The following is a 27,658-nucleotide window of genomic DNA, read 5'->3' as shown; positions in this document are numbered from 1 at the left end:
CGCAATAAAATAGCAAACTGATTGTATGTGTATTGGTGTTATCAGAAAATTATCTCCAAAGTCTTGCATTTCAAAATTAATTATTAACGGAATATAATAAGCAACTATAAGCTGTTATAGTGTATTTCCAGGTTAGTCTAGAAACTTATTTAACAAAGACGATTTAAACAAGCTGTGTAGATGTAAAATTAAATTTCCAAACGATAAGCAAAGTTGTACTTGTAAGTTGTTAATTATTCTAATATTGGACAATTTCTGTAAGATAAAAACATACCTATTCGTTCTCTTCGTACGCGAAACAGTACTCTACGTTTTCTAAAAAAAAGTCTACTTAAATTTTATTTATTTTAATTGCTTATAAGTTAGGTATAATCTAGGCATCCATGTGAACGTCTGCTAGAAGGCCACCTGTCGGTCGAAGGACATCTGGTTTCTGCCCCACATAAAATTGATACGTTTAACAATAATATGCTCTACCTAGGAACATAAACGATAAATAATAAAGGCATTACATTCGTTAATAGTACTAAAATGTAATCAGACCGAAATCTTAATAGGTGCTGTACTCTTAAAATGGACAATTATAGTGTTGACCCTTTGCTCCTTTTTGGAAAGTTAAGTGAAAGTCTCTATGATTTATAAGGTAAACAACACTCCAGTTTCCATATTACGCACCACCTTGAAAAATAAATCGTTGACGTGCCCTAGATTTGTAATTGTCATTTTATCACCTCGGATAGTTATGCATCGATAGACCTACAGAACGGCAAAAACATTTGTGACAGGACAGCCGACAGGGGAGCAGAATTCACTTAGCCCACAGTGCCCACGCAGCAGCGTCTTTCCAAACTATACAAGGCCAGTACGCAACGGTGTGAAACTAATCACGTATAAATTGGAAATAACTTTTTTACAAAGTTCTTCCAATCTATACAACAGCAGTACGCAAATACTCGCGTATACTTTGTAGTGAAGTAAGTAAGAATAGCGCTCCAAAATATACAGCGCCAGTACGCATGCGGACTAATCGTGTATGTTTCGAAGTAAGCGAGGCGTCTTTCCATTGCTCGCGTTTATATTATTGTATTGCTGTTTTGAAATCTATTATTAAAATGCATGTGTATTGTGTATAATATAATGTTGCGAACTGATCGTATATTTTTTGTATCGAGGATGTTTGTGTCTTCGTTCCCGACTATACTGCACGACTTACAATTGACAATAGTGCTAAAATGTAAGAATCTAATAAGTCCAGAAGAAGACGTTTGCGAGGCGACGGAGCCCCGCTTCGCGGGGCTCCTATTTTTGTGAAGTTAAAAAAAACACGAACCTAACCTAACCCATAGGTAACATCTGTTACCTATTTATTTTTCTAAGCTTACCTAATAATATTAATATTATTCCATATTTTACTGAATCAATCAAGAAGAATAAAAGTAGATAGATATAGCTGTACAAGTCTTTGATTGCCTATTTATTTATTATTTATTATTTCGCTCAAGCGGAAGTGGTGTAGTAGCTATATTTAGTTATACATATTTTGCGTACTGATCGTGTATAGTTTGGAACGTAGAAGTAAGCATCCGCGTTACAAAGTATACACGATCAGTACGCAAAATTCGTGTATATATTGTAATAACAAACTTAAAAACAGCATTACAAAGTATACACGAGCAGTTTCCTATGGTTGCGTTCTGGCTATGTATAGTTTGGAAATACGCCACGCAGCAGCGCGGTCAAAACGCGGCCGAGAGAAAGTATTTTGTTTATTTAGTTATTTACGTTTTTTCACCAGTTGAACGCTGGCTGTCGAGGTGGATCGACGTATTCGTGTTACAAAGACTAGCAAAACCAGTTCCGTGTTGTGATTAAGTTAAATTCTTAAAAAGAAAGTGATTTGTGGCCATTTTATAATAGTCGTGGATACGAAAGCGAAGAAAGCCTTAATATGAAAGTAAGTAACCCGTTTATTGTTTCTCAGTTTTTTTCAGCAGTTAAAAAGTGCATTGACGCTAAAAATAAATCATGTCGTGGCATTGAAATAAATTAGCTATTAGCAAAATAGCTTGTTTTGTAATCGTTTATTGGAGTTCAAACTAAAAACCAGAATTTCAGGTAAACTGAATAACTCAACTGAAAATAAGTAATAACTGTGGCAACATTTAAATTTACGTATTTTTTTATAATTTAACTATTGGTTATTCTAATAGCGGCAGTACACATGGGGCCAAGGCGTTGGGCCAACGTGTTGGGAAAAAATGAAGGATATCAAGATTCCTGTTCACACATTGGCGTACTGATCATTGTGCATTGGCGCTTCAAAGATGGACGTAGTCCGTGGAAGTTCTTGCAGCCGCGGCAATTTATTTATATACAGTGCGTTTAATTATTACGTACATGTGCATCAATAACAATGAGTGTACTCTGCCGTCTGCGATGATACCATTTTCCAATCTCTATTGTCCTTTTTTTATATCTGTATAAATAAAACATTATTATGTTTAGATTTTTTCAAATGTTTAAAATGTGTGCATTTTACATTTAATTTAATTTTAACTACCTATAAAACGAAACTTTAAAGATTAGATTTTAGATAAGTAATATTATTATATCAAATGATAATATTATTTATGTAATAAAGCACAATTTGATCAAAATCATGCTCATTGTATATTGTTATTTAATAATTTTTAAGAACAAGTAACTTTTTAATACTATTTTACTCATTTTATAAATATATTCATTTTTTTATCGCATTGTATGAAAGTGAGATAAGAAAAACATCTACAATAATATAATAAATAGAAAATAGAACATCTAATTTATTGAGTCATATAATGGTTTTATTTTTGTGTAGTTCATGCCGTGGATTCCAAATTATTCCTTCATGTCGATACAATTCTACGAATTGTAAAACCTCGGCGCCGCCATCGCTATCGGAACATGGTTAAACGTAAATTTCATTGACGCGCAACGATACTGTCTCCGCTGACGAGTAGCAACAAACTGAACAAGACACCAACGTGTGAACGCTGTTTGTGGAGCGCGCCAAGATCCTTTGATGTGTGCACAAAAAACCGACAACATTCGGTTGGCCTGCCAATATTGGCGCCAACTAGGCTAATGAAGCCAACATACCGCCAAGTAGCTCTCTACACGTTGGCCCAACCCGTTGGCCCAACACGTTGGGCCCATGTGTACTGCCACCATAATATTCTTATTAGCAGTTTTTAAACATTACTACATATAGATTTTCTAATGAGGCCATTATCTTTCTATTAAGCCTACTTATACTCTATAGTAAAAAGTAGAGAGAGAAATATTGATTTCAACCGTATTTTGATTAATAGTAAAATTATACATAAAAACTAAAAAGATGCCTTCATATCATAAAAAATGACTAAGGTCAGCCTAAACAATGCTCGAAATATATTCAACGATCAATAGAGAAAGTAGAAAAGCGACTGTGTCGTTTCACATTTGAATATTAAAGAAAAAACTATAAAGTGGCGATAAGTTCTCGTGCGAAACTTGTTACTCATTGTATGAAACAATGGTGAAGAAAGCGTTACTTGATCTTTAAGTGGTTTATCTAAAGCTATAGGTAACCTACCTAAAGGCTTATACGGCTTGCAACATTATCTCCGAGACCTGCATTCTCAGATTGTAAACTACATTTTAAGCAATCGCCTTCACTACTTGCAGATTTACAAGCTTTTGTTCGCTTTGGTCTCACAGTCACAGATAACTATTGTTCTTTTGGTAGATATTTCCATTTTCCTTACATAAGAATTAGAGGTTAGAGCAGAAAAGAAATACGAAAATTACCTGTAAAGGAATTTAATAAAACAATCATAAGTATTTATTTATAACATAATCTATGGACTTATAAAAACGTTTACATGAATTTCTTACACGAAACTGTCGCAAACACGAAAACTGCCTGGAGAGATCTTCATCACATTCTTGACGATCAAGATTAGCAATCCTTTGTACATGACTGCCCAAAAGCGTAAATGTTTTTAGATTTACCTATGTTATAGGTAGTTAATTGTTTTGCATCCTTGAAACGTTCACACGATCTTAGAATTTAGGCTATTTGTATCTTGGCAAAATATTAAAAAAAAAAACTAATCACTATGTAAAGCAAAATACACAAACATACCTACGTAGGTACCTAGTTTTTATACGTGTTAGGAAGTCAGGCACCTAAAGCTAATTTTTTCTTAATATGAATTAGGAAGGACAAAATAGAATAGGTATTAGAAATTATAATATATGTACCTATAATTTTAATTGTGATGACTGATGAGCATTGATATTTGATGCACCCATAAACTTAAATTTAAATTAAAAAAGAGATAGGTACTTACCTAGTTACCTAACTACATATTTAATGATTTTATTAAATAATCGATACGATTAGTTTGTAATTGCTCTATAGACATTAGAAGTTATGAATTAATAATCTACGATTTTTTATATTAATTTAATTATTTAATATTATATGTAAATTTAATATCCTATATCTAAATTTGCGGGGTTTTTAATGATTAAAAGCCTTATCATAAATGTGATACAAAAACGTATTTTGGAAATGAGAGTTTTGGTAGAGTTTTCTACTCTACCTACCTACGTATTTTTTCTCAATCTATAATAGGTAGGTACAAACTCTATGAAATTAAACTGACTATACCTGATACCAGCCAAATTTCAATCAACAAACTAGTAGTTAAGAATTTTCATTAAAAAAAAATTATGAAAGCATTTTGTAGAGAATTCCAAAAATTCGGAATTCCTAGTTCCTACACTTTATGCGTAGGTATAGAAACTTGTAAAAACAGAGACATCTATAATTTACTTACTACAAAAAAAAATACCCTAAAATTGTCTAATAGGTTAAATTTTACCCTAAAATTGTTAAATCAGCGAATCATGCGATTGGCATTCACAGTTTCACGGTAAATGATGCTTGATGACGAATCAATCTGCACTCCGGGCAAGTTTGATATAAAAAATATATAGTAATAATATCGATAAAGTAAACGGAGGTCAGTGTTCGCTTCAGTGTGATATGCCCTTATTCTATATATACACTGGGGTAGAAGCCTTTGAAAATAATGAAAAGATAAAAAAAATCGCAGTCGGATGAAACCCATTAGAAAAGGAGGGGAATATGATAAAAATGTAAGGAAAAATAAATTACGGTCAATCCGAGTTCGGGAAGCGGGAGGGGGGAGCTTTAAAGAGAAAAAAATGGTTTCTCTCGATTTCCGACAAAACTACAAGTCCTATAGAAAAAAGTTCAATGGCAAAGTTGTAGGTAATTAAAAGTTCTACAACTTTTGTATTCACAATTTTTTCACATAACCTAAAAATTTAGGTGAAAAATTCAAAAAACCAAGTTTTTGGTCTTTTATTTCTATCTACTTCAAAATTTATTTTTTTTCTACGAAATTTGGTGGAAACTTACTTTATTATGTCCCAAATACACTGTAATTTATTTGATTGAAAATATTTATTTTTTCGCCTTATTTTGAATTAATACCAAAAAAACAACCTAATTTTCAATCGAAAAGTCACCCGTCAAAATATCAGCTTTTTTCAAAAACTTGGGGTGCCTTTTATTCATTGAAATCTCTACTTTCATATGGTGTAAAAAAAATAAACACCACCATAGTAAATGTTCTCAGGAAATGCATACAAACAGTCTGAAAATTAGCTTTTACTAAATCAGGCACACTTCTTGAACTCTATAGCTTCTCTTGTATCGGCTTTTCGGTAATATTTCAAAAGAAAAATAATTATCTGTTCTAAGTTTAATATTTTACAGCATATTCAAAAGCAAAATGATGTCGATAAAAACATTTCAGGTAGTTCGAGAAGTGTGCCTGATTTAGTAAAAGCTAATTTTCAGACTGTTTGTATGCATTTCCTGAGAACATTTACTATGGTGGTGTTTATTTTTTTTACACCATATGAAAGTAGAGATTTCAATGAATAAAAGGCACCCCAAGTTTTTGAAAAAAGCTGATATTTTGACGGGTGACTTTTCGATTGAAAATTAGGTTGTTTTTTTGGTATTAATTCAAAATAAGGCGAAAAAATAAATATTTTCAATCAAATAAATTACAGTGTATTTGGGACATAATAAAGTAAGTTTCCACCAAATTTCGTAGAAAAAAAAAAAATTTTGAAGTAGATAGAAATAAAAGACCAAAAACTTGGTTTTTTGAATTTTTCACCTAAATTTTTAGGTTATGTGAAAAAATTGTGAATACAAAAGTTGTAGAACTTTTAATTACCTACAACTTTGCCATTGAACTTTTTTCTATAGGACTTATAGTTTTGTCGGAAATCGAGAGAAACCTTTTTTTTCTCTTAAAAGCTCCCCCCTCCCGCTTCCCGAACTCAGATTGACCGTAATTTATTTTTCCTTACATTTTTATCATATACCCCTCCTTTTCTAATGGGTTTCATCCGACTGCGATTTTTTTTTGTTTCAAAAATTATCTACTCTAGTCTAATAGTCGTACCGTATTTAGAAAATCTGATATCAATATTCAATATTAAATGAACATTCAGGGCAACAGCATTGATTATGTTTCGAGAAAGACAAGTAGGCAACTACAACTTTGTATAATATTGAAACGAACAAAATTTATACAAGAATTTGGTTTATTTCAATTTATATAAATACAAATTACACGAGTATTTTGTAAAAAAAACTTTTGGTGCCAGCCGAAATGTCGCATTGAGGGTAGAGCCGAAAGTAAACGCCCCTTAGAAAATGTACCATAATATATTTTAACCTCTATTCCTAGTATCTAGTACAAAAGCACGAATCTTTTGCTATTTACCAACAAGATAAACATCTGCGATCAAAATCTTGTTAATTCAAACGACTACTTAATAGGTATTATCTTGGTTATGCATTTTGGCGCCCGGGCGCGCCCCAGCGATCGCTCTAGATCTACAGCCACCGCTTTACTTACTATCCCAGATGAGATCTACCTGAAACAACATTTCATATTTTACATTTCGCTCTATTACTCTTCCTGAAAAAAATATAATTATAATAGATAGAGATCATTGCATAAAATATTGAATGGCAATATTTGCACTCGGCAATAATTCTTTGTGAATAAAAAATCTAACTTTTAAAATAATATTTAAATTTAAGATAAATATGATACATAGTACAAGGGTAATTGTGTTTTTGTAACTATGCACAGATGATGAGGTACATTTGCCTTCATATTATAATTTTAAATCTTTGATTTCGTGTAAGCAGTACAATATGCGTAGATGTCCCATGTCTTAATTTCCTTGATAATCATCTCTCAAAAAAATATTTATTAACGCTTCAACTTATTTCCTAAATAGGAATAATTGTATAATTAACAAAAACATGCAAGGTTGAATCTTAATAGCAAACGCTTATAGATAATTATTTGAGTACGTAAAATTTATGTAGAGACTATACAATGGTGATTTCTTAGGTTTTGAAATGAATTTGTTATCACTACTCAAAATTCTTTGACGTATATTATAAGGGTATATTTTGTATATAAAAAAACTAGTTTTCAGAAGAATTCTTCTAGACGTATCTATTAGCACATATTAGTCTTAAAATATGTTGTTATAGGGGAACACTTACGCACATATTAGTTTCTGTGATCGTGCTTACGCAGTATTATCATGTATTATTCAAGCTTAGAATTAATTAAAAATAATTTATTAGATTGAGAATCTGCGCTTCCAGAATCGACGTCAAATTTTATTCAAATAACTCGTTTTTAGAGCCAGCGCGCACGAGCAACTTTGTCTCCGCAACTATTTTGTCTCCGCAACTATTTTGTCTCTCCACCCATGGGCTAGTATGAAAGTGCGCGTACGTAGCGACGCAACTCTCCATACAAATTGATGGGAGAGACAAAATAGTTGCGGAGACAAAGTTGCTCGTGCGCGCTAGCTCACTATTTTAATGGTTGTCTTTGGCTTTATAGGACATTTTTTATCATTGCGATCCATCATTAGATTTTCGTAGAATAACTGCTTTTTGTCTCTGACGAATACCTATTTAGAAAAATATATACTTGGAATGTTTATTTTATACTAGCACTTTGTACCGGCTTCGTCCGGGTCACACACTTTTACACAGTGAAGATAAAATCGATACCTAAATACTGGCTTGTCCAAATAATTTTGTAAAAAAAAGAAGAGCCAAAGAGCGCTATTTTAAATAAAGTCAAATAACTTATTTATAAGCATATTGTATCAATAATATATATTTACATCTATGCGATATTATTTAACTGTATTACTTGAAAAGATTACGTGGGCTAGTTAATAAATAAATCAATTATAATTAACCGGAAACAGACAAGTATAACTGGGCCATGAAATTTACACAGTTACTGTAACATAATCAGTTCTTTCGTATTTTGCACGTCTCCATTTTAGATTGGTATTTATAAAAAAAAATATGTGGTACATTGAAATGTATTATTTTAAACGTGTTTGTGCACGTTTCTTGAAGGATGCAATTTTATTTGATGAGCGCGTAGAAGGGGTTAGGTGAAGCACTTCAAGCTGGTGTGGTTGCCGGCCTTGCCGCCCATGCTCTATGGCAGTCGCAATGAAAAAAGGGATTTAAACTTTTTTCAAACGTCATAGATATCTTATGTAATTTTAAAATTCACATTTTACCAGATGTTTTAAGGAAAAACCTTTTTTTATGTCCAATGGATCTATTTTTTTTCTCTAGAGGATTTTGAATTCATAATCGATAACGCATATATAAATAGGAGGTATGTTTTTTTCATAAAATGCTTATTTGAACTATTTCAATCATTAGTAATATACGAATACAAGTGACTCATAAAATGACTCAGTGTGGACTTCAATTGATATTTGGAAGTCATTCCTGTGGTTTTTGTCACCATTGTTATAACTTATTAACTTTCTGATTGTTTGAATTAACATTCACACGTAGTCTGTTACTTTCTGTATGTTCATTGAGTTAGTATTTAAGAATTAGGTTAATGAGTCAGATTATATAAGTAGGTAGCAATACAATATTGTATAACAGTAAATTTAAACAATTCATCCAAATTGAATAATGTGCAGGGTAAATGTTGTTAAATGCATTTTCTGATAAAATGGAAGTAAAATAAACTTTTGGTTCTTAGATAATATACAACGAATAAATATTTAAAGAAAGTAATTTATGTAATTTATATACATTTAACGTGTAACGCTTACATTACTCAACATAATGCGAAGTCAACAATACCCAACAAAACGAATAGTTTATTACATGTAAATTGTTTTTAAACTCCGATATGAATATAGATTACTTTTACGGTTATATAATATGTATAAAAACGTCTGAAAGAAAGCTGCAGAGCATTCGTGGAAGCGGATTGTTCACGCTCAATGGTTCGTGCGTTCGCTAACACGATCACACGCAATATCCTCGTCACTTATTTACGGGATGCGGTGTTATTGAAAATATAGATGTTAGCTAATAACACACTTTTAATAACGACAAGGAGTATTAATTGCCATGTAATAAAATAATATATAAACCAACTGGCAACTCCGCGGCCTACGCCCGCTACGCGTCCGCGTCGCGAGAGTGACTGCAAGTTGCAACGGTACTTCGTATGTTTACATTGAAGTTTAAACAGGGTTTGTATAAAATTAATTCCTTATTAGAAATTAAAGACTTTTTAAATAATTTTAAATACTATTTGTTCAGTATATTACGTTAGTACTAACCCGAAGCGGACGTCGTCGTTGATGACGTTAAATCAAGAACGAGCAAATACTATAATATTAATCTGATCAACGATGGGGTCTGAGATGTAATAAACAAACCTGTCCACCACTACTTATTCTGATTTTGGTAAATGAATCGTTTCTAAAGGCAAAAATATTAATTTGATACTGCGTAGAAGGCTAATCGTCAAATTAAACTAACGTAACAATCGATTAAAGCAATAAAGATATTATCTATGATACATAATTAGGTTCTCATAGCTTCGTTATAAAAGAAGGACGGCTTATTGAATGTAAAATGTTATTTAAACTTAATCTAGGTAATGGAAGTAAGCTATGTCCTAGGAGAGTTCAAAGTCTTTACTGGCATTTCTCATGCACTATACTGTTGTAGAATTTTAACTGTTACTATGTAGTTAGTAGTATGTACCTAATTCCTTTGCTTTTGTATGTTAGGGTCATACGAATTATAGGTATCTCTACCTACATTAAAAATATAAATAGGATGAATATAGAAAGTTGAAAATTTATATCCTCTTTGAATTTCATACCACAAAGTATAAGCTATGTAATAATTGTATTTATTATGTTTAATATATTTTATATTAGGTAAATATTTTATGTACCTACCGGCCTACCGTATGTATGTTTTATCTAAACTGACGATTAATCCTAGTAGTTCTAATCGTTATCACATAAGTTCTCTGAAAAGCATTTCCTTCTACCCCAATTATCAGTCAATCATAGTGTTATTTAAGTTGTCAGTTGTCTGTTAAATGTCGAAATTACATCGATACATGTACACTTGCGTGTGTATAAATATACACAGTAATATAGACAATACAGTCTACAAATTGTAACAAGTACTTTCCTTCTAGTGGATTATCTAACCACGTGGTACAATGTTAACATTGGCTATTATTTATACCAAGTTTAGGTACATTGTTTCAGCGTGACCACTTTTCTTGCGTATCAGTGGATGAAATATATTTACATTTTACTGGATACGTTGTCTTTGCATACAACACTTGTCCAAAATCGTTTGAAAAGCGTGGAAGATGTTTTTGAAATTTTCATATTGTTTGAGCTGATTTATTTTATGAGAATTTTTAGAAGAAGATAAACCGTGCCTTGTCCCCTTCCCTTATTTAGCAAGTAGAAGATATCATTTCATTCAATCCAAAATTATTTGAGTTTCGTAGCAAATAAATATGAACTCTACTTCTGTCTTCTTAACGTACCTAGATAAACTCTGTTTAGCGCCAGAGTTGGCAGAATTCAACCGTCTTTGTTACACCTAATGGTAAGCAATATATTATAACAATATACTTTGTTATAAATTACACATAAGTAGATATAGTCTAAAACGTATTACGTTATTAAGTTAATCACTTCGTTAAAAACCTTAACAGTTCCGATAAGTTGTGCAACTTAATTACATATTTAATCATTATATAATGTTTAAAGTTTAAACATTCGTTAGCTAAATATTTAACTGATTATGCTTAGGTTACCTAATTTAAATTTACTCATTTAATCATAGCAAGTTTAAGCCTTTTCAGTTGAAAACTTTACTCTAGAAGTCGTTAACCTGCTTAAATGATGTACCTCTACATGTATTTTTGTGACTCTTTCACGAAAAAGCTACAGGAAGGATTTGGATAAAACTACAAAAATATAAGTTACCTATACATTGGATGATATACATGAGCTCTAAAATTACATACTAACTGCTCTAAAATTCCGATCTTTCGTAGGGAAACCGCGCGATACCATACAATTTCTATATAGTTATACATATTATATTATGTATTGAAGAGTTTAAATATATGCATTAAAGAACATGACATTATTTGTAAAATATGTAACAATTGTTACCAATAGTAAATAACCAAGCAATATTACGATAACAAACAAGCATAACAACATAACAACTCCACCTCTGTTTCCTTTCATTGATTTATGGCACTGCGTTTCCCTCGAAGGTGTTCATTAGCAATTTCTACAGAACTGGATTGTCGTTTATTGAGATACTTGAGCGCTGTTTCTGAACATTCACTTAGCATTATGTTACCTTGCACGAAATGCAACGAAATCATTTGTTTTTGTGTTATTGGCTATTAGGAATTGAACTAAATATTGTATTTATGAAGTTTTGTAAGAGAAGGGCTTGGATGAAGGTAATAAACTAGTTCAGGAAACAGCAAGAATTTATATTATGTGCCTTGTTATTTAGTGTTCTATCATATGAACTATGAATATATTGATAACTTTGACTTCAATAAATGTGCCCACATCAGACATTGTGCAGTGTACTTCGTTAAGTTATTAAAAGTCAACATTTAGTATTATGTCGTCTGTGGTAATACTTCTAATAACAGGCAAAAAAATTTAAAGAGATTTAAAATAAACGTGTGAAATGTGACATAACCATCATCAAGCCTAATGTTTAAACCACGTTTAAACTTTCTTCTCAAACCTCCGTTGATTAACCATTGTTATCCAACATGATAATTTAAACAAACATTCACAGGAAGTAAGATTAGCAACTATTGCAGTAATTATTTTGTGCGTAGTAATGTTATTTTCTCACAATTAAAATTATTCAATACCAAATTTGAACTTAGCTTTCACTTTTCGGATGTCTATAATATGGTGCTTTATTTAGTCTTTGGGGTTACCATATAGAGTTAAGTGTCCTATTAAGTATAATATCCCTATTGGTACCTACTACCTATGCCTACTTGGTATCTTAATATCGTTTCACATGTCAATTAAATTTGAATTAAAACCATATTCGGATCAAATCATAGGGACTATCGATTTCTATTACTATTATTCAATCAATTAGCAAAAAATTTTCAATAGGTTATGGTCCTCATTCTCATCATGAGTCATTTTTACAATTTTATTTGTTTTGCTTGTTTATGGTTTCAAATTTAAGTTAAACAATCAATTGAACAATTGCCGGTTACACCTATTTCATAACGATATGTTCACGTTCGTTTTTATATAAATTTGCATACATTAGTGCTGCGATTTTATCATAATTTTACGCTACCGGCCACCTAGACATCTACTTAGCATCTATCTTTAAAAATGTGAGGTAGGTAAATAATTCATGCATAACTTTTTTCGAGTGTAGGATTAATAATCGCGTTCTACCTTATGATGACTTACAATATTACTCTCGGCTCTCCTAAATCCTTCCACTTCCACGAGAGTAAAGACATGGGTATTAATAAGAGGTCTTGCTAAATATTATTTTAATCCTACGATAGCTTGTTTCTTGTGACAATAATTAATTATTATATAAGATTTACTTACCGACGTTTATTACGTATACTATGTAGATCGCGCAACTTCCCACCTACCATATCATTACTTCACCCCATAACTTGCTGAAATAACTATCACTATCCCTTTCTAATGGTGGCAATTTGCGTGTAACCAAATTGCTGCCTTTCTTTAAGAGAAACTTTAAACGACATGTTTTCTAGTTTACATACCTATTATGGTTTTTTTAAGAAAAGAAGGTATTTATTATCCTTTTTATTTAATTTTTATTGTAGTTATAACTCTTTTAAAATTAACTAGTTACTTTTGAATAAGAATGAATCTTGAATTATTACAAAAAAATATCGTCGTTTTGATTTTATGTGAATTGCCGTCTATCAACTTTTTGTGCGTAGTATACATTGATATTATGTCCATATATTATGCCCATCCTGGTCACCGTATCAATTAACATTTTAAACTTTAAAGTAGATTGGAAAACCGGTCAAAATGGACGCAAATATAAGATAATGAGGTTAGAATTGTGAAAAATATGTGGGTTGATTGATACCATTTTGCGTGGTTCTTATATCATTAATAAAGTCATATGTCATGGTTAACATTAAAATGAGGAAGATGTGAATAAAACAAGTTATACATATTTCTTAATAATTAAGGAAACTAGAACAATTTAGTTAGGTATCTATATCATTTACGTACTTCCAATTTATTCCCAAATCCTGTTACATATATCAAAAATATCTGAAATATTTTAATTTCTAAATTTACTTTAGTGTTTTTATGTTTAAGAAATAGTTTCATTTTAAAACAGTATAATTTACACATGGCAAAGCCACATAAAAGCAGAGCAAAAAAACACGTACCTAGGTAACCCTCTATGTACTTACAATATACCTACATACGCATGAATTATTGTACATAATGTAGCATAATAAGAAGCAATCTGCATAAGAAAAAAAGTAATGAATAATAATGTCACATAACACATTCCTACATTGCACCCTTGAAATTATCGATAACCAATTACAATTTCCACAAAGATGCACAAACACCCGTATATAATTAGAATGAATGAAGAACATTGGCAAATACTTAGGGCAAATATCAACTTCTGTGAAATTTATAATTCTGCCGTCCTTTAACTAAAAAGCCGTTAACCAACAAATGGTCAATTTTCAGTTTTAAATGTAGGGTGACAGAGTTCAAAATTCTCTATCTTTCTGTCTAAGAATCATTTCTCTAGCATTAATAGTTATAGAGATATGAAAATATTGTAAGCCGTTAAATAACACAATTTTCAGCGATTCCATAACTTGAAAGCGTCTAACCAACACTACTTCGCTAAATTTCCTTTAAAGTATCTTAACCGCCAGATTTAATAATTATTTTTTAGCTTTTTACTTGACTAAAAGTACGTTATCAGATTATACTTGACTATAGAGACGCAAAAGGTCTATAACTGCTTTATGATAAGCTTTCATATAACTATTCCAATGGAAATCCTTACCTTATTTGCAGTTACTCGCCCTTAACGCTTTTTTAGTTAAGTAATTTTATTTAGGACAAATTCTAATAACACTTTTTTGCTTAGCTACAAAGCAGCTAACCCTCATTTTTTAGCTAAAAGGCAGTTATCCGATTCTGGTGATGCATCAGTTTTGGGGATGAGAGTGATGATGAAATAATGTCGCCCCCAAGCAGAGTACCGATTGCTTTTGATTTTCTTTTACAAGACGTATTATTTCTGATCAAGTTTACTAAGTTTTTAATAATCTAGCAGCTAAATTACGGAAAATATAACAAGTCAAAGTTACGAAAATTTGGTAGGTAATGGTCACGACAGTGCGAACTTTCAATCGTACTTCTCTGTTTAGACTCTGATTTGTCTCTGTAACCGAGAAAGAAGACATAGGCAGTCTATACTATGTATTTAATTTTTAAAACGATTTATTAATTATGTAATTTACCCCTTGGGTGGAATAAGTAATCGACTGTCAAGCAATGTACTAGAGATGGTAATACAAAAATTGTTATGAGTACACTACCTTTGACCCGCCCGCGGGAGACCATTTTGCCACTATTGCTATTTTTTCTTTTCTTTATATTAGATTATTAAGATTTGTATTTTTTTACATGGTAGCAAATAAAAAGTTTTCTACCTCCTGCTATTTTCCACATATTCTGGTATATTATATTTTCTAAATGTGGATGAAAGACAAAGAGTCTTCAATAATCATTTGATAAGCGGTTCTACCTTATTTATTAAGAGCATCCCACATGTAAGAGCTTGAAGCCCTATTGAAACCAGGGTGTTTTTTTTAAAAAACCTCTTGCACAAGTCTTAATTTTTTTTTCAGTTTATGTTTACATTGTTTGTGGTTCTATATTATGTACTCACATATCAGTGACTCGTATGATGGCTTCGCAGAAGAGTATTTATAAAATAACGTTATAATTGCAATTCTAAATGAAAATACGGTTCCAAAAAGAAAAGCGAGAAGATTTATCTATAATCTTAACCCCTTAATGAGCCTCTGTAATGAAATAAACGTGAACATGACGAGAAATAAAGGTTAATTTTATCAACAACTTAAAAGAGTCATTTAGTAAAAGAGTTACAATACTTGTTACTCACAAACAGACGCAAAAACCATTAATTTAGATAGTGTTTAAATCCTTAATACTTAAACCTAAAAGCTTTTGATCCTTTTCCTTTCCATTGGTTGACCTAGAGGATGTAATTCCCGAGAGCAAAGCCTCAGACAGCAGCAAATTTTTAACATTAGTAAGATTAAAATTTAGTACAACTATATAGAATCATAGTACAAAGGCATCTAAAAGCCCTTAACCGTTGATTATTAAGTTTTTGAAATTTAAATTAAAGCGAAAGTCATAGCTTAAAAGTAGTTATAGTAGCTTAACGACGTTTTAGGTAAGCATTTTATTACTAAATAAAAAAAAAATCACAAAATTAAAATAAAAATACTAAATTACTTAGCTAAAAAGTCGCTATGGTATGTTAACGGCCGTCTTGTCCAGTAAATAGTTAAAATTGTCAGATTATATGCTGAACTAAACGAGAAAAATTAAATTTAAAAATAAATTATAACAGTTTCTGGGTTAAAACTATTATTTATATAATATAATATAATTAAATTTCGATCGATGTATCTCACAATAATTATTCTAAGTGTCATAATTTTTAAGAAATAACGATTTCCGTGTTTTTTGCCATTTACTCGAAACTCACTTCGTGGGCTTAACGGCTTTCTAGTTAAAGGACGGCAGAATTATAAAACAATAGTTAAACCGTGGTCAAACCACAGTTGGTTAAACTCTATCTCCTTGAAAATGTTGAAAATATAGGTAGTCGATGTTTATACTAATTTATGGTCTACAAAAACGTAACTCCTCTGGATTCGATCATTGTAGGTACCTATGTCACTTGTTAGTGATATATAAACAAGATTATTTGTGTGACGATACGTAGTTAAAAACGTGAAGATGGTCGAATAGATACTAAATTCCAATGAGTTAATTAATATATCTTAAGGTAAAAACCATGAAATCGAACGAAACATTAAAAATATGAAATTGATAAATACCCATAAAACATTCGTATTCATTTTCACACAAATATTTTAATTTTAATCCGGCGAAAGTTGTGAAAGTTTAATTGATGAAATATTTCGATTGCAATATCAATGAAAGGAAATTAAAACGAGCAAAACTTTAGTTCGAAAGTTTTGTTCAATTGATCAATTAGTTTAATAAAATGGATTTTTCTTAAAATAAATAGGTATCTATTATCGAACCAGTGGAAAAAGAGAGTGGATTAAAGGGAGACACTCAATAGGTAATTAGCTTAGTAATTAGGTAGACTGTACCTAATGCATGATTGATCAGTGTTTGTTCTTATATGAAACAGCTCTTACTCTTCTGTCATTTCTAATACAACCTTCTTACAGTCTATAACTACTCTATAGTCTGTACTCTAAATCATAATTAAAGCTTATACAACCATTCTGAACTCATTTGTAACACACAAGGTTTAACAGCAATTTATATCATTATTTAATGTACAATTTGATCGATCAGATTAATACATATTTTCTACCTACAAATGACCATGTTATATCTAAACTCTTAAGTGTAAAATTACAAACATGATGCCAAGGCTCAGTTTCACTTTCCTTCACGATTCTCACCGCGAAAACGATATGATCGCACGCATACAAATCAATTCCTGTCATCCAATACGTGACAATATTTGTTACAGATCACCAAATACTTCCTTGTAACCTTAACTCAACTTAATGCTAATAATGCTAATAAAACTAGCCCACATTAAGTTGATGATGTGCCAACCGCACAAATAAATAAATGAATCGTTAATTTTAGATTTTTTTTGTTTCTAAGGAAGATTTATGAGAGATGTCTTGTAAAGTTGTTTAAAAGAATAATCATATAAAGTAGGTTCGTTTCTCAAAAATTACATAAACTTATATTATCTACTGAAAATAAACCCTATCCAGCTAAATTGATGGTCGAATATGATTATTCTTCTTTTTTGTTGGATTTAGTAGAAATTCTACTTTTGAAACTCAAAAGAAATCCATATTAGGCGATGGATGTTTCCCGATTTTCTGTGAAAATTCTGTGAAAATATAGCACAGCGAAATTGGTCTGATTGTATTCTAAGTTTAAATTCACGCAAACGAAGTCATTGGAGCTGCATCTAGTTTCTACTTGCCTAATAGAACAATGCAATGTCGAATTGAAATTAAAAAATAAAGTACACGTACTTTTAACCAATATTACATCACATGTAAAATAATTCGTTTTGCATTGCAGGTATTCCCTGTCAGACCTTACCCAACATATAGCACGAAGGCAATTTTATCGCAAAATCAAAGTACATAAATATACTTGCCATGTGCGTCACGTATTGACCGATTGCCACACAACACCAATTGTTTTGAAGTGTGGCAACACTGTCTGGCGGCAAATGACAACAATAACTTTTTAAATTTGAAACCAGTTGGAATCTGTTTCGGAATTTTTCTTCATTGTCACAATTTTTATGGAAGTAAAACAGTTAAGTACGTTTTTTCCGTTTCGCTTTTGTTTCTCAAGATAAAATATTCAGTTACCAAAATTTCATCTAACTTTATCTTGAATCTGAACAAAATGGCTTAAAATTAAAAGATATATATAGGGTCAACCGGGGCAAATGCAACTATGGGGCTATGGCAACTAGTTATCATAACTAATTTATTAGAGTTGTTGTAATAAATCGCCACCTATGATTCAATAGCTCAACGACTAATAAATCTTACAAGTTATAGATGGTGCCCCTACGATGAAAACTATTTGATTGATAGGCCATTGTGTCAAACCGCTATTTTGAAGTTGGTGTGCGTAAAAACAGGTGTCGAGTTTTGCAGACAAAAAAATTGTTTAGGAGTGATTTTTTGCAGGTGTTTTTGATTGGACACGATTATCACAAGCCGTTAAGCATATTTCATTTATATTTTTAGTGCGTTAGTTGACTCTATTTTGTGTTATTGATGCAGTTACAATTGCCTCATGAAAATTTCACTGTGGGGTTATTGCAACTGTGAGGTTAGTTACAATAGCCCCTTATATTTTTGTATGAAACTAAAAACACTAGTGATGTGACAGTGTCGATATTTTTATTATGTATCCTTCTTGGTAGTCAAAATATATTTTCTTTATGATTAATTAAAGAAGAACCATCGATTATTTCTTCGATATTATACCCAGAGACGGGTTCATAAGTAAAATTCAAATTAGATAAAGCGTGGTTAAAGAATATAAGTAACTAAAAACGATAGGTAGGATAGTTCTGTGATTGTTCAAGTAATTTTTAGTAAACGGTTGATTAACTAATAAACGTATTTTGTTTGGTTTACGTTTTTAACAATATTTAACACAAAGAATATTATTTGTTCTGACCAAAAACTAAAATTGACTTAGTAGGTAGTACACTGTTATTTTTTTTTGTTGCGATTTAAAGTGGTAAATCAAAGTAGGTACATGAGTTTTTCCTCTAAATAATGCGGCGCCATCTACGATCGCAACGTTATTGTATATATATATAGAATAATAAAAATATATCGATGAATAAGTTTTTTGCATTCCCCACACTAATTCTCTAACAAATAGTTGCATTTGCCCCACAATCAGAAAAATAAGATTTTTCCTGAAAACTCGTTCTTGCTACACGGTCATCCAGTTCAAAATCCTATGAATAACATGAAATCTCATAAATATATTCTATATTCGTTGTTTTATATGAAATAGAAGAAGAGCTATGGCAGTTAGTTGCATTTACCCCCGACTAGGGGTTAATGTAACTTTTTCTACCAATTTTAGGAAATATTCTCACTACCAGTTATTTATAAGACTACTGTATTGCTTGATTGGTTGAAAATAATCTTGAATAAATACAAAAATCACTAAATGGGTCAAATAAATGACCAAATATAAAAGGAGATAACTGCAACCGATCAAACTTGAAACTTGTTATTTTTTAGTTGCATTTGCCCCGGTTGATCCTATACCAACTATCAATACTAATATAATACCCAAAAGAATGCATTTCATTGAATAAACTATGGAAGCAATTGCATTGCAATGTGGCGAAACAATAACAGTTATCTGTTTGTGAAAGGATGTTGGTATTGTGGATGGTGATAGCAACAAATTCAGTGTTGCCGTTTTAGCGACTTTGTCGCTAGATCTAGCGGATTTTGGATGTGCTTAGCGACTTTTTTTTTCGATCTAGCGACTAAAATAAATTTAGCGACTTTTAGTGACTTTTTGTATGCAAAGCTGACTACTAGCCCCCAGTAGTGTAGTGAAATTAGAAGAAGCAATTTTTTCGATATTGAAAACACAGACATATTTTAGTTCAAATTTAAATGTAGTTACTAGTAACACTACGAATATTGCTATTGGTTTTTCGGGAAATCCCCTACCAGAATGACGTTCGATCTTGAAGTTCAATCGGTTTGGTGCCTCTCACTCTATCAAACGATGCTCCAGATATCACTGTTTCTTTCTTTTTCATTTCATTCATTCATCACCACCATTCAGAGAAAAGAAAAAATAACCAGTTTCTATGTTACGTTTTCGCAGAACAAACCTGTTTGTCAAAGTGTGAATAGTGTCTTTGTTCATTGTCGTAATTTTTAAACAAAATCTAATAATTGTAGAAATGGAAATTCCTTTAAAAAAGAAGTCTTATGCTCAAAGGTATAGACCAGAATGGGAACAACAAGACGAGTTTAAAATGTGGTTAAAACCTGTTATGACTGATGCCACTAAAGCCTTTTGCTCGTTTTGTCACAGTGAAATATTCGCAAAATTAAATGATTTAAAGAAACACGCCAATACAAAAAAACATAAACAAAAATGTGAAGCGATTTCAAAAAATCAGCAAATATGTTTTACTCCAGTTCCAAAAGTGACCAGGTGTACCCAAAAAGCCGAAGGTAAGCTTGCCTTATATATAACGGAACACAGTGCAATTTCTCAAATAGACCATCTGTCAGAATTGTGCAAAGATGTGTTCGCAGATTCAAAATGTGCTGACATAAAAATACATAGGACGAAGTGCACTCAGATTATCAACCAGGTTCTAGCACCACATTTCAGAGAAAACCTCGTCAAAGATATTGGCAGCCAAAAATATAGCCTTATTTTGGATGAATCTACAGACGTTAGTGTTACCAAATTCATGGGCGTAATTGTGAGATATTTCAGTGTGACACAAAATTCTGTTGTATCTGCTTTTCTGTCGCTGGAGCCTGTAGAGCGAGCTGATGCCAACGGCCTTGTCTCATCATTAGTAAATTGTGTACAAGCACACAATTTATCGCTCCAAAATTTGGTTGGGATTGGGACTGATAACGCTGCAGTAATGACAGGGTGTCACAATAGCGTATACGAAATACTCAAGAGGCAGCACAATCTACCCAATTTAATCCTAATAAGATGCATCTGTCATTCCCTACAATTGGCTGTCAGTCACGCGTCACAGCACTCTATTCCACAACATATTGAATTTATGATAAGAGAAACCTATAAGTGGTTTTCAATCTCATCAAAGCGCCAGCATGAGTACAAGGAGCTATACAGCCTCATTAACTGCGGCGACGAACCTCTTAAAATTCTTAAAGTTTGTGATACTCGCTGGCTGTCTATAGAGCCAACTGTTGCCAGAATTTTGACACAGTGGGAAGAGCTTAAGTTACATTTTTCACTTACTAAAGATAAATGCCACACTGCAGATTTATTGAGTGAAATGTACAAAGACGAAGCCAATCGTTTACATTTCATATACCTGAAAAGTGTTCTAAATGATGTGCAAATGGGAATCAAGATCTTCGAAGGAGAGAACACAGATCCTGTCAAATTATTATTCTCATTGATGAATTTATTGAGATCAGTCTGTAACAGAATATTGATACCGAACTTCGCAATAACTGAAAAAGATTATTTGACCATTCAAATTGATAACCACCTTAGCCCAGTACCTCATCTCGGATACATGTTTGAGTCCCACGTTGCTAAAGCCAATTTACCATCGCAAACAGTTGCAACAGTTAGAAAAAGTTGTATTGATTTTACCGTGCGCTTGGCAAAAGAAATTCAAAACCGCTTACCTAGCAATTACATGGCCTTACAAAAAATGACACAGTTATCTGTAGACAATACTTTAAAACAGTTAAAAGATAACTCAATCGCTGAACTCGCTGTGGAATTAGGGTTTGAGGAGGACAAAATTGAAAACATTTTAAAACAATGGCACAGTATTAACTTTGTGAAATGGGACATCATGACTACAGATACTGTACAATTTTGGGCTCATGTATTAAAATACAAGGACGCTGCAGGTTTTAATACGTACAAAGACATAGCAGACTTAGCCATCACAGTTCTGTCGTTGCCACATTCCAACGCAGAAGTGGAACGAATGTTCAGTCAAATGAATATTATAAAGAACAAACTGAGGAACAGGCTGGCTTCAACCACTTTAAACTCCATACTTCTTATAAGGAATCAGTTAAAGATTTTAAAACGAAATTGCCATAGCTATGTCTTGCCAGATGATGTCCTGACCAAAATCACTAAAACTATTAAAAAACCAAGTACTTCTACAGTGGAACCATCAACTTCTGCTGCTTCAGCAGTATTAGAAGTTGTCGAAGTCGAAAATGACGCAATAGATAACGAAATTTTTGCTTGTTTAAACCTATAGAGATTTGAATATTATGATTAAATACATGATTATAAAAATTTGCTTTTATTTACACCATATTTTGTTACCATGGAATATTTTGAAATATTTAGCTACTTCTAGCGGATTTTTTTATTCGTTATTTTTCAAAATCTAGGGACTATTGCATCGAGGTCTAGGGACTTTTTTTTTTCCTTAACGGCAACACTGGCAACAATGGCATTTCGGCCCTTTGATTGTGAAACAAAACAATACACAGTCGACCTCAGCTACGCGGTTTGATATTTTTAGTCACACGAAATAGTTTGCCACTTTTACGGAAATGGTAAATATATAATTATAATCTTACCAAAAATCTTTAACATCTAGGTAACTAAGTTCAACAACCTCTTGATCTACCCACTCAGATAAGAAATTGTGTAGACTGTGGTTGATTTAGGAAATACGATTTATGAGTTTGCCGATAAATAAAAGGAATCATGTCAAATAGATGAATCAACCTTTTTACGATAGCTCAATTAATTTACATTCTTATTTATTTTAACGTTTTTTTCTCAAATAAATTGAAAGAGAACACCGATTGATGTAATAAATGTTTGTTGAACATTAGTATATCCAAATAGGAAGTTATTAATTCCGTCTAGTATTATGAAAGAATGCGCAAAAAACGTATTCTCCAATTATATTTACAAAAATATGTAACATTTGAAATTAATTAATTCGTATTTAATTTGGTTCCACAAACATAGACACCAGTTAGGCAGTCAAGGAGAAGGTGTTTACCTTGAGAAACTGCAACCAGCCTGAACTCGCCTTTATAAATAATATACTTAAATATAAATAAAATAGAGTAGAGCCACGTTGCACAAAATACATCTTAAGTGTATATTCATAATATTCTTATAGTAATCGTGCCGTAGTAATTCTTTGTTTGATATCGAGTATTGTGACTTTGGTCACTGGGAAGTCGGAAGTCAGTTTCGATTTGAACCGACTGTATAGCTCAATCAAGGTTATATTATTTTTGCTGACTATCCGGACTTAGTAAGGGTTTAACAATTTTATTTATTTTAAAATAACTCGGAGACAACATGTTATCCATCAGTTACATACAAATTTTGTTTGCTTACCTATATCACCTCAAAACTCAAAAGTTTCAATACTCGATTCAATGCAAGTGTACTGCGATTTTCAAATGAACATTCACTTACCTATGTCGGCTATGTCATTGATATACATAAGTACTTATTTTATTTAACACATTACAAATCGTAGTTTATTTAATTTGATTGTGATGTATATATACATAGATCATGCCTTTAATAGTATTTAGGCTTTAGCCTTTGTAACAATAATGTATATTTAATTATTATTATTTAATGTATAATTATTTGTAATGTACTTAATTATATGTATAATTATTATAGCAGTGAATATATATTATGTAATAATTTATATCAAAGACAAGGCGATCCTTGTTCTATGTAGATTTAAGATTACACACAAAAACTAAAATTACGATGACTCATATGCTTAGCCAGTTAGCCACAGACGCAAAACGAGTGCTGAGAATCATGTTTTTTTTGAAATAGCTGTACTCAAAAATATTTGCATCGTCAAAACTATTAAATAATTGAAATGTATATCAGACGGACATATTTCTGATAGTGGATAAGTGCCGCCTGTCCTAATTTGTCCACACTAATCAAACTTGAATAAGTAATTAAAAGTAATTAACTAATAAGTCATGTTCAGCCAGCATCAATCACATGCACAGCATTGCATGTGCAATCGTCTGGACAATTGGAAAAAGAAATGTCATTGACATCGACTATACAAGCACGAGTAACTTATTCCACGATCTTTCGTTTCACCGTGTTCTCTACAAATTAGTATTCTCAGTTAAAACAATGATCTCTTGATAATCTTACTTACATCACGACTCGTTACTCGTAGTCACTGAGTACTGACCCCGGTTGTAATGATGATTAAATACTTAATCGCCAATATAGAAACTTCTAGCCTTGCCCTTTTTCAACTCACGAAGGTATATCGATAAGAGCGGGTGATTCGGATTGTTTTTCAGGAACCTTCCAGACATTTCTTTATTAAGGAACATTATTAGATATGATGATGCGGTTGTAGTCTCTTAACTGATTTCACTATCTTTAGTTTTCTGTAACTGTTACTAAACTGATTAAATAACGGGTTAAATCTACGTATGAACCATGTCGCGGTCCATAAAAGTTGGTACAAGAGTCTCCCATAATTCAACTAAGAATAACAATTAGTTTCACTCAGAGATTATGAAGCTTGAGAAAATGTATTTATTGTAACAGTGAAAGTTACCTAATAAAAACTATTACATCACAAATAAAAACCGTGATAACTGTGTCAAAATTTAAAACGCTTCATTTTCAGAGGTCTATTTAGCAATTTCGTCGGGGTTCATTTTTAAGTAGGCCATTTCTGTGAACTGTTGAATGCAAATCGCATTTAATAGTTCCTAGATCACTATACATTAACAAACGTAAGATGGATAATTTAAGAATATGACATACCTACGTATGTTACGTTTGGTGGCATAAATTTGTTTCAAATTGATCGTGCAACGTAGAGAAAAACGCTAATAAGTCGTGACTCGTGAGAAAACGTTGCAAAAACTCTAAAACGATATATAAATAAAACATGTACTTACTATTCTTATTCCATTAAGTTAAATCAGTTGTAATTGAAGCCAAGGCTGTTTAAATTCGCGCGTTTCAAAGTGCAAAATGTTATTTTATTAACATGTCATTTTTCTCGTTACAGATACTATGGACTGGACTGGCTCTAGTTTTCATCCTGACTATAATAGAAGTGGAAGGGCACGGCAGACTCATTGAACCACCCTCACGAGCGTCGGCGTGGCGGTACGGCTTCGACACCCCGCACAATTACAACGACCACGAACTTTATTGCGGAGGATTTTCCAGACAATGGAATAAGAATAATGGGAAATGCGGCGTCTGCGGTGACGCCTGGGACTCGCCACAGCCCCGAGCGCACGAGCTAGGCGGTCGCTTTGGCCAAGGAGTCATCGTCCGCAAATATGCTCCTAAAGATGTTATCGTCATTAAAGTCGAGTTAACGGCAAACCATAACGGCTTCTTCGAATTCCGTGTGTGCGAAGAGGCAAAAGGCACCACGCAGGAGTGTCTCGACAAACATCTATTACTGCTAGATGGTAAAGATACCTCTAAATTTTATCCTAATCAAGGAAATAGAGTGTATGAAATGAAATATCAGTTGCCCGAAGGTTTGGAATGTTCGCATTGCGTGCTGCAATGGAGGTATATTGCTGGGAATAACTGGGGCACTTGTGAAAACGGGACAGGGGCTGTCGGATGTGGTCCGCAAGAGGAATTCAGGGCATGCGCAGATATAGCTATTGGAGATCGCTTCACCACGACCACCAAGAGACCGAGACCAACGTACGTGCCACCGAGCAGACGGCCAACTGTGCCAACACCCGAGGAGACTTCGGGAAGTGCATGGTACGGTGTCGTGGTCGCCATCGTCACTCTCCTCGTTGCGCTTGCGCTGCTGGCGGGATTGTACCTGTACTACTACAGAGGTGGCATGAGGATAAAGAATCTATTGAAATCCAAGACGGCGCCTCCCGCGCCTGTTCCTCCGCCAAGGCACAAGAAGGTCTCCCTGTCTAGAGAAACACCGCCAGTCATATCGTCACCGAAAATAATATCCGACTCAGGATTTGAAACAGTAGATTTAAGATCTAATTAATTAAAGGCTGATTTGCAACCACCACTGCCGTTACTAGTGATATTGTGTTGTTATTGTGTGATTAATGTGATTGATCTCTGAAAATGTATATTTTTAAAACCTTTCCTTTAATAATAATAAATCCGTACCCATCTACTGTTAGAAAGCACAATAAATTATTGACCGAGGTTGCCATTTTACATAAAACTTGTTATTTATTACTTCTGTTGATTAAATTATTTGAAAGGATTTAAAAGTGTACAGCAGGGTTAAGCGTGAAAGGAACGTTTTAGAATTAAGTTGTGACTCGTTTGTAAAATATTTATGTAAATTAAATATTAAAAGTAATAATGAGTTTTTTCATTTATCATTTCCAAAACTTATAGGTATACAGGGTGTAATCGTTAAGTGTGCACAGGCGATTTTTCCGTAAGTATTACAGATAACAAAAAACTTTAAACTGATATCGAAAGTACTTAACCTAATGAGTAAAATGGCGGTAATAAATTTTTAAAAATAAATCGAGAAATATCAAAAAAAATATCTTTAAACCCTCCCATACATTAAGTATGAAATATGAATATCCCATATACATTTAATATGAAAGATTTTAGCTTTCTTTTTCTTTTTTTGGTTTTCCGCTTTAATTACTTCGCAAATTTGAAGTGACATTTTCCACGTTTTTCCTGTAAATGTCTGGAAAATGTCTGGAAAATATCCGGAAAATGCGTGGAAATTTCCGGAAAAACCGTGGAAATGCCTGGAAAATCCCTGGAAAATGCGTGAAAATGTCCGGAAAATATCCAGAAAATGTCCGGGAGAAGCGTGGAAAATGCTCGGAAAATCCCCGGAAAATGCCTGGGAAATTCCCGGAAAATAACCGGAATATAATAAAAAAAATTGATATTTCTCGATTTTTTTTTTAATTTATTGCGGCCATTTTACTCATTAGGTTAAGTTCTTTCGATATCAGTTTAAAGTTTTTTGTTATCTGTAATACTTACGGAAAAATCGCCTGTGCACACTTAACGATTACACCCTGTATACCTAAATAACTAGTAGGTATAGTTACAATAATAATTGTTTAATAAATTATACTTATTAGGGGGCGTCCATAAATTACGTGATGTGTTTTATTGGGGGAGGGGGTCGAATCAAATCTCATTAAACCTTATGTTGGGGACAGGGGGGGGGGTCTCAACAAATATAACGTATATGTATATTTTTCTGATTAAAACAAAGCAAATTATACTCTTTTGTTTCATTTAATCCAAATTTTACATGCTTAAAGATTTTAATCTTACGGTTACGATTTAAGTATTCTATTGTTAAATTTTTACACTTATAACTTTCAGCAATATTAATTACTAGTTTTAACTAGTGGTAAATAAAAGCACGAAGTAGTTTTTTCTTTTCTTTTTACAATGACAAATCAATGCTTTTATTGTTAACGTAAGAAACCCACATTAAGAAAAATCTCACGTAAGATTGGGGGATGGGGGAAGGGGTTCAATAAAATCTCACGACATCTCACCAGGTGCA

At 32.4% G+C, this 27,658-nt stretch overlaps 1 protein-coding gene across 1 annotated transcript; it reads left to right on the top strand.

Annotated features, from left to right (window-relative positions):
* Nucleotides 1-1,734: 1,734 nt before the first annotated feature.
* On the top strand, nucleotides 1,735-26,467 carry LOC149898965 (uncharacterized). Its single transcript, XM_090114439.1, has 2 exons — nucleotides 1,735-1,954; nucleotides 25,163-26,467. Exons 1-2 carry the CDS (start codon nucleotides 1,949-1,951, stop codon nucleotides 26,135-26,137), a joined length of 981 nt encoding a protein of 326 aa, XP_089970565.1. The 5' UTR covers nucleotides 1,735-1,948; the 3' UTR covers nucleotides 26,138-26,467.
* The last annotated feature ends 1,191 nt before the right edge of the window (nucleotides 26,468-27,658 follow it).

The sequence above is a fragment of the Colias eurytheme genome, chromosome 21 (assembly GCF_061535395.1).
Source record: "Colias eurytheme isolate Ceu_HAF_F1 chromosome 21, ilColEury1 Martin Lab GWU primary, whole genome shotgun sequence".
In the NCBI taxonomy this organism is placed as follows: domain Eukaryota; kingdom Metazoa; phylum Arthropoda; class Insecta; order Lepidoptera; family Pieridae; genus Colias; species Colias eurytheme.
Note: the sequence above shows the minus strand (reverse complement) of the source record. Positions and strands in the feature narration are given on the sequence as shown.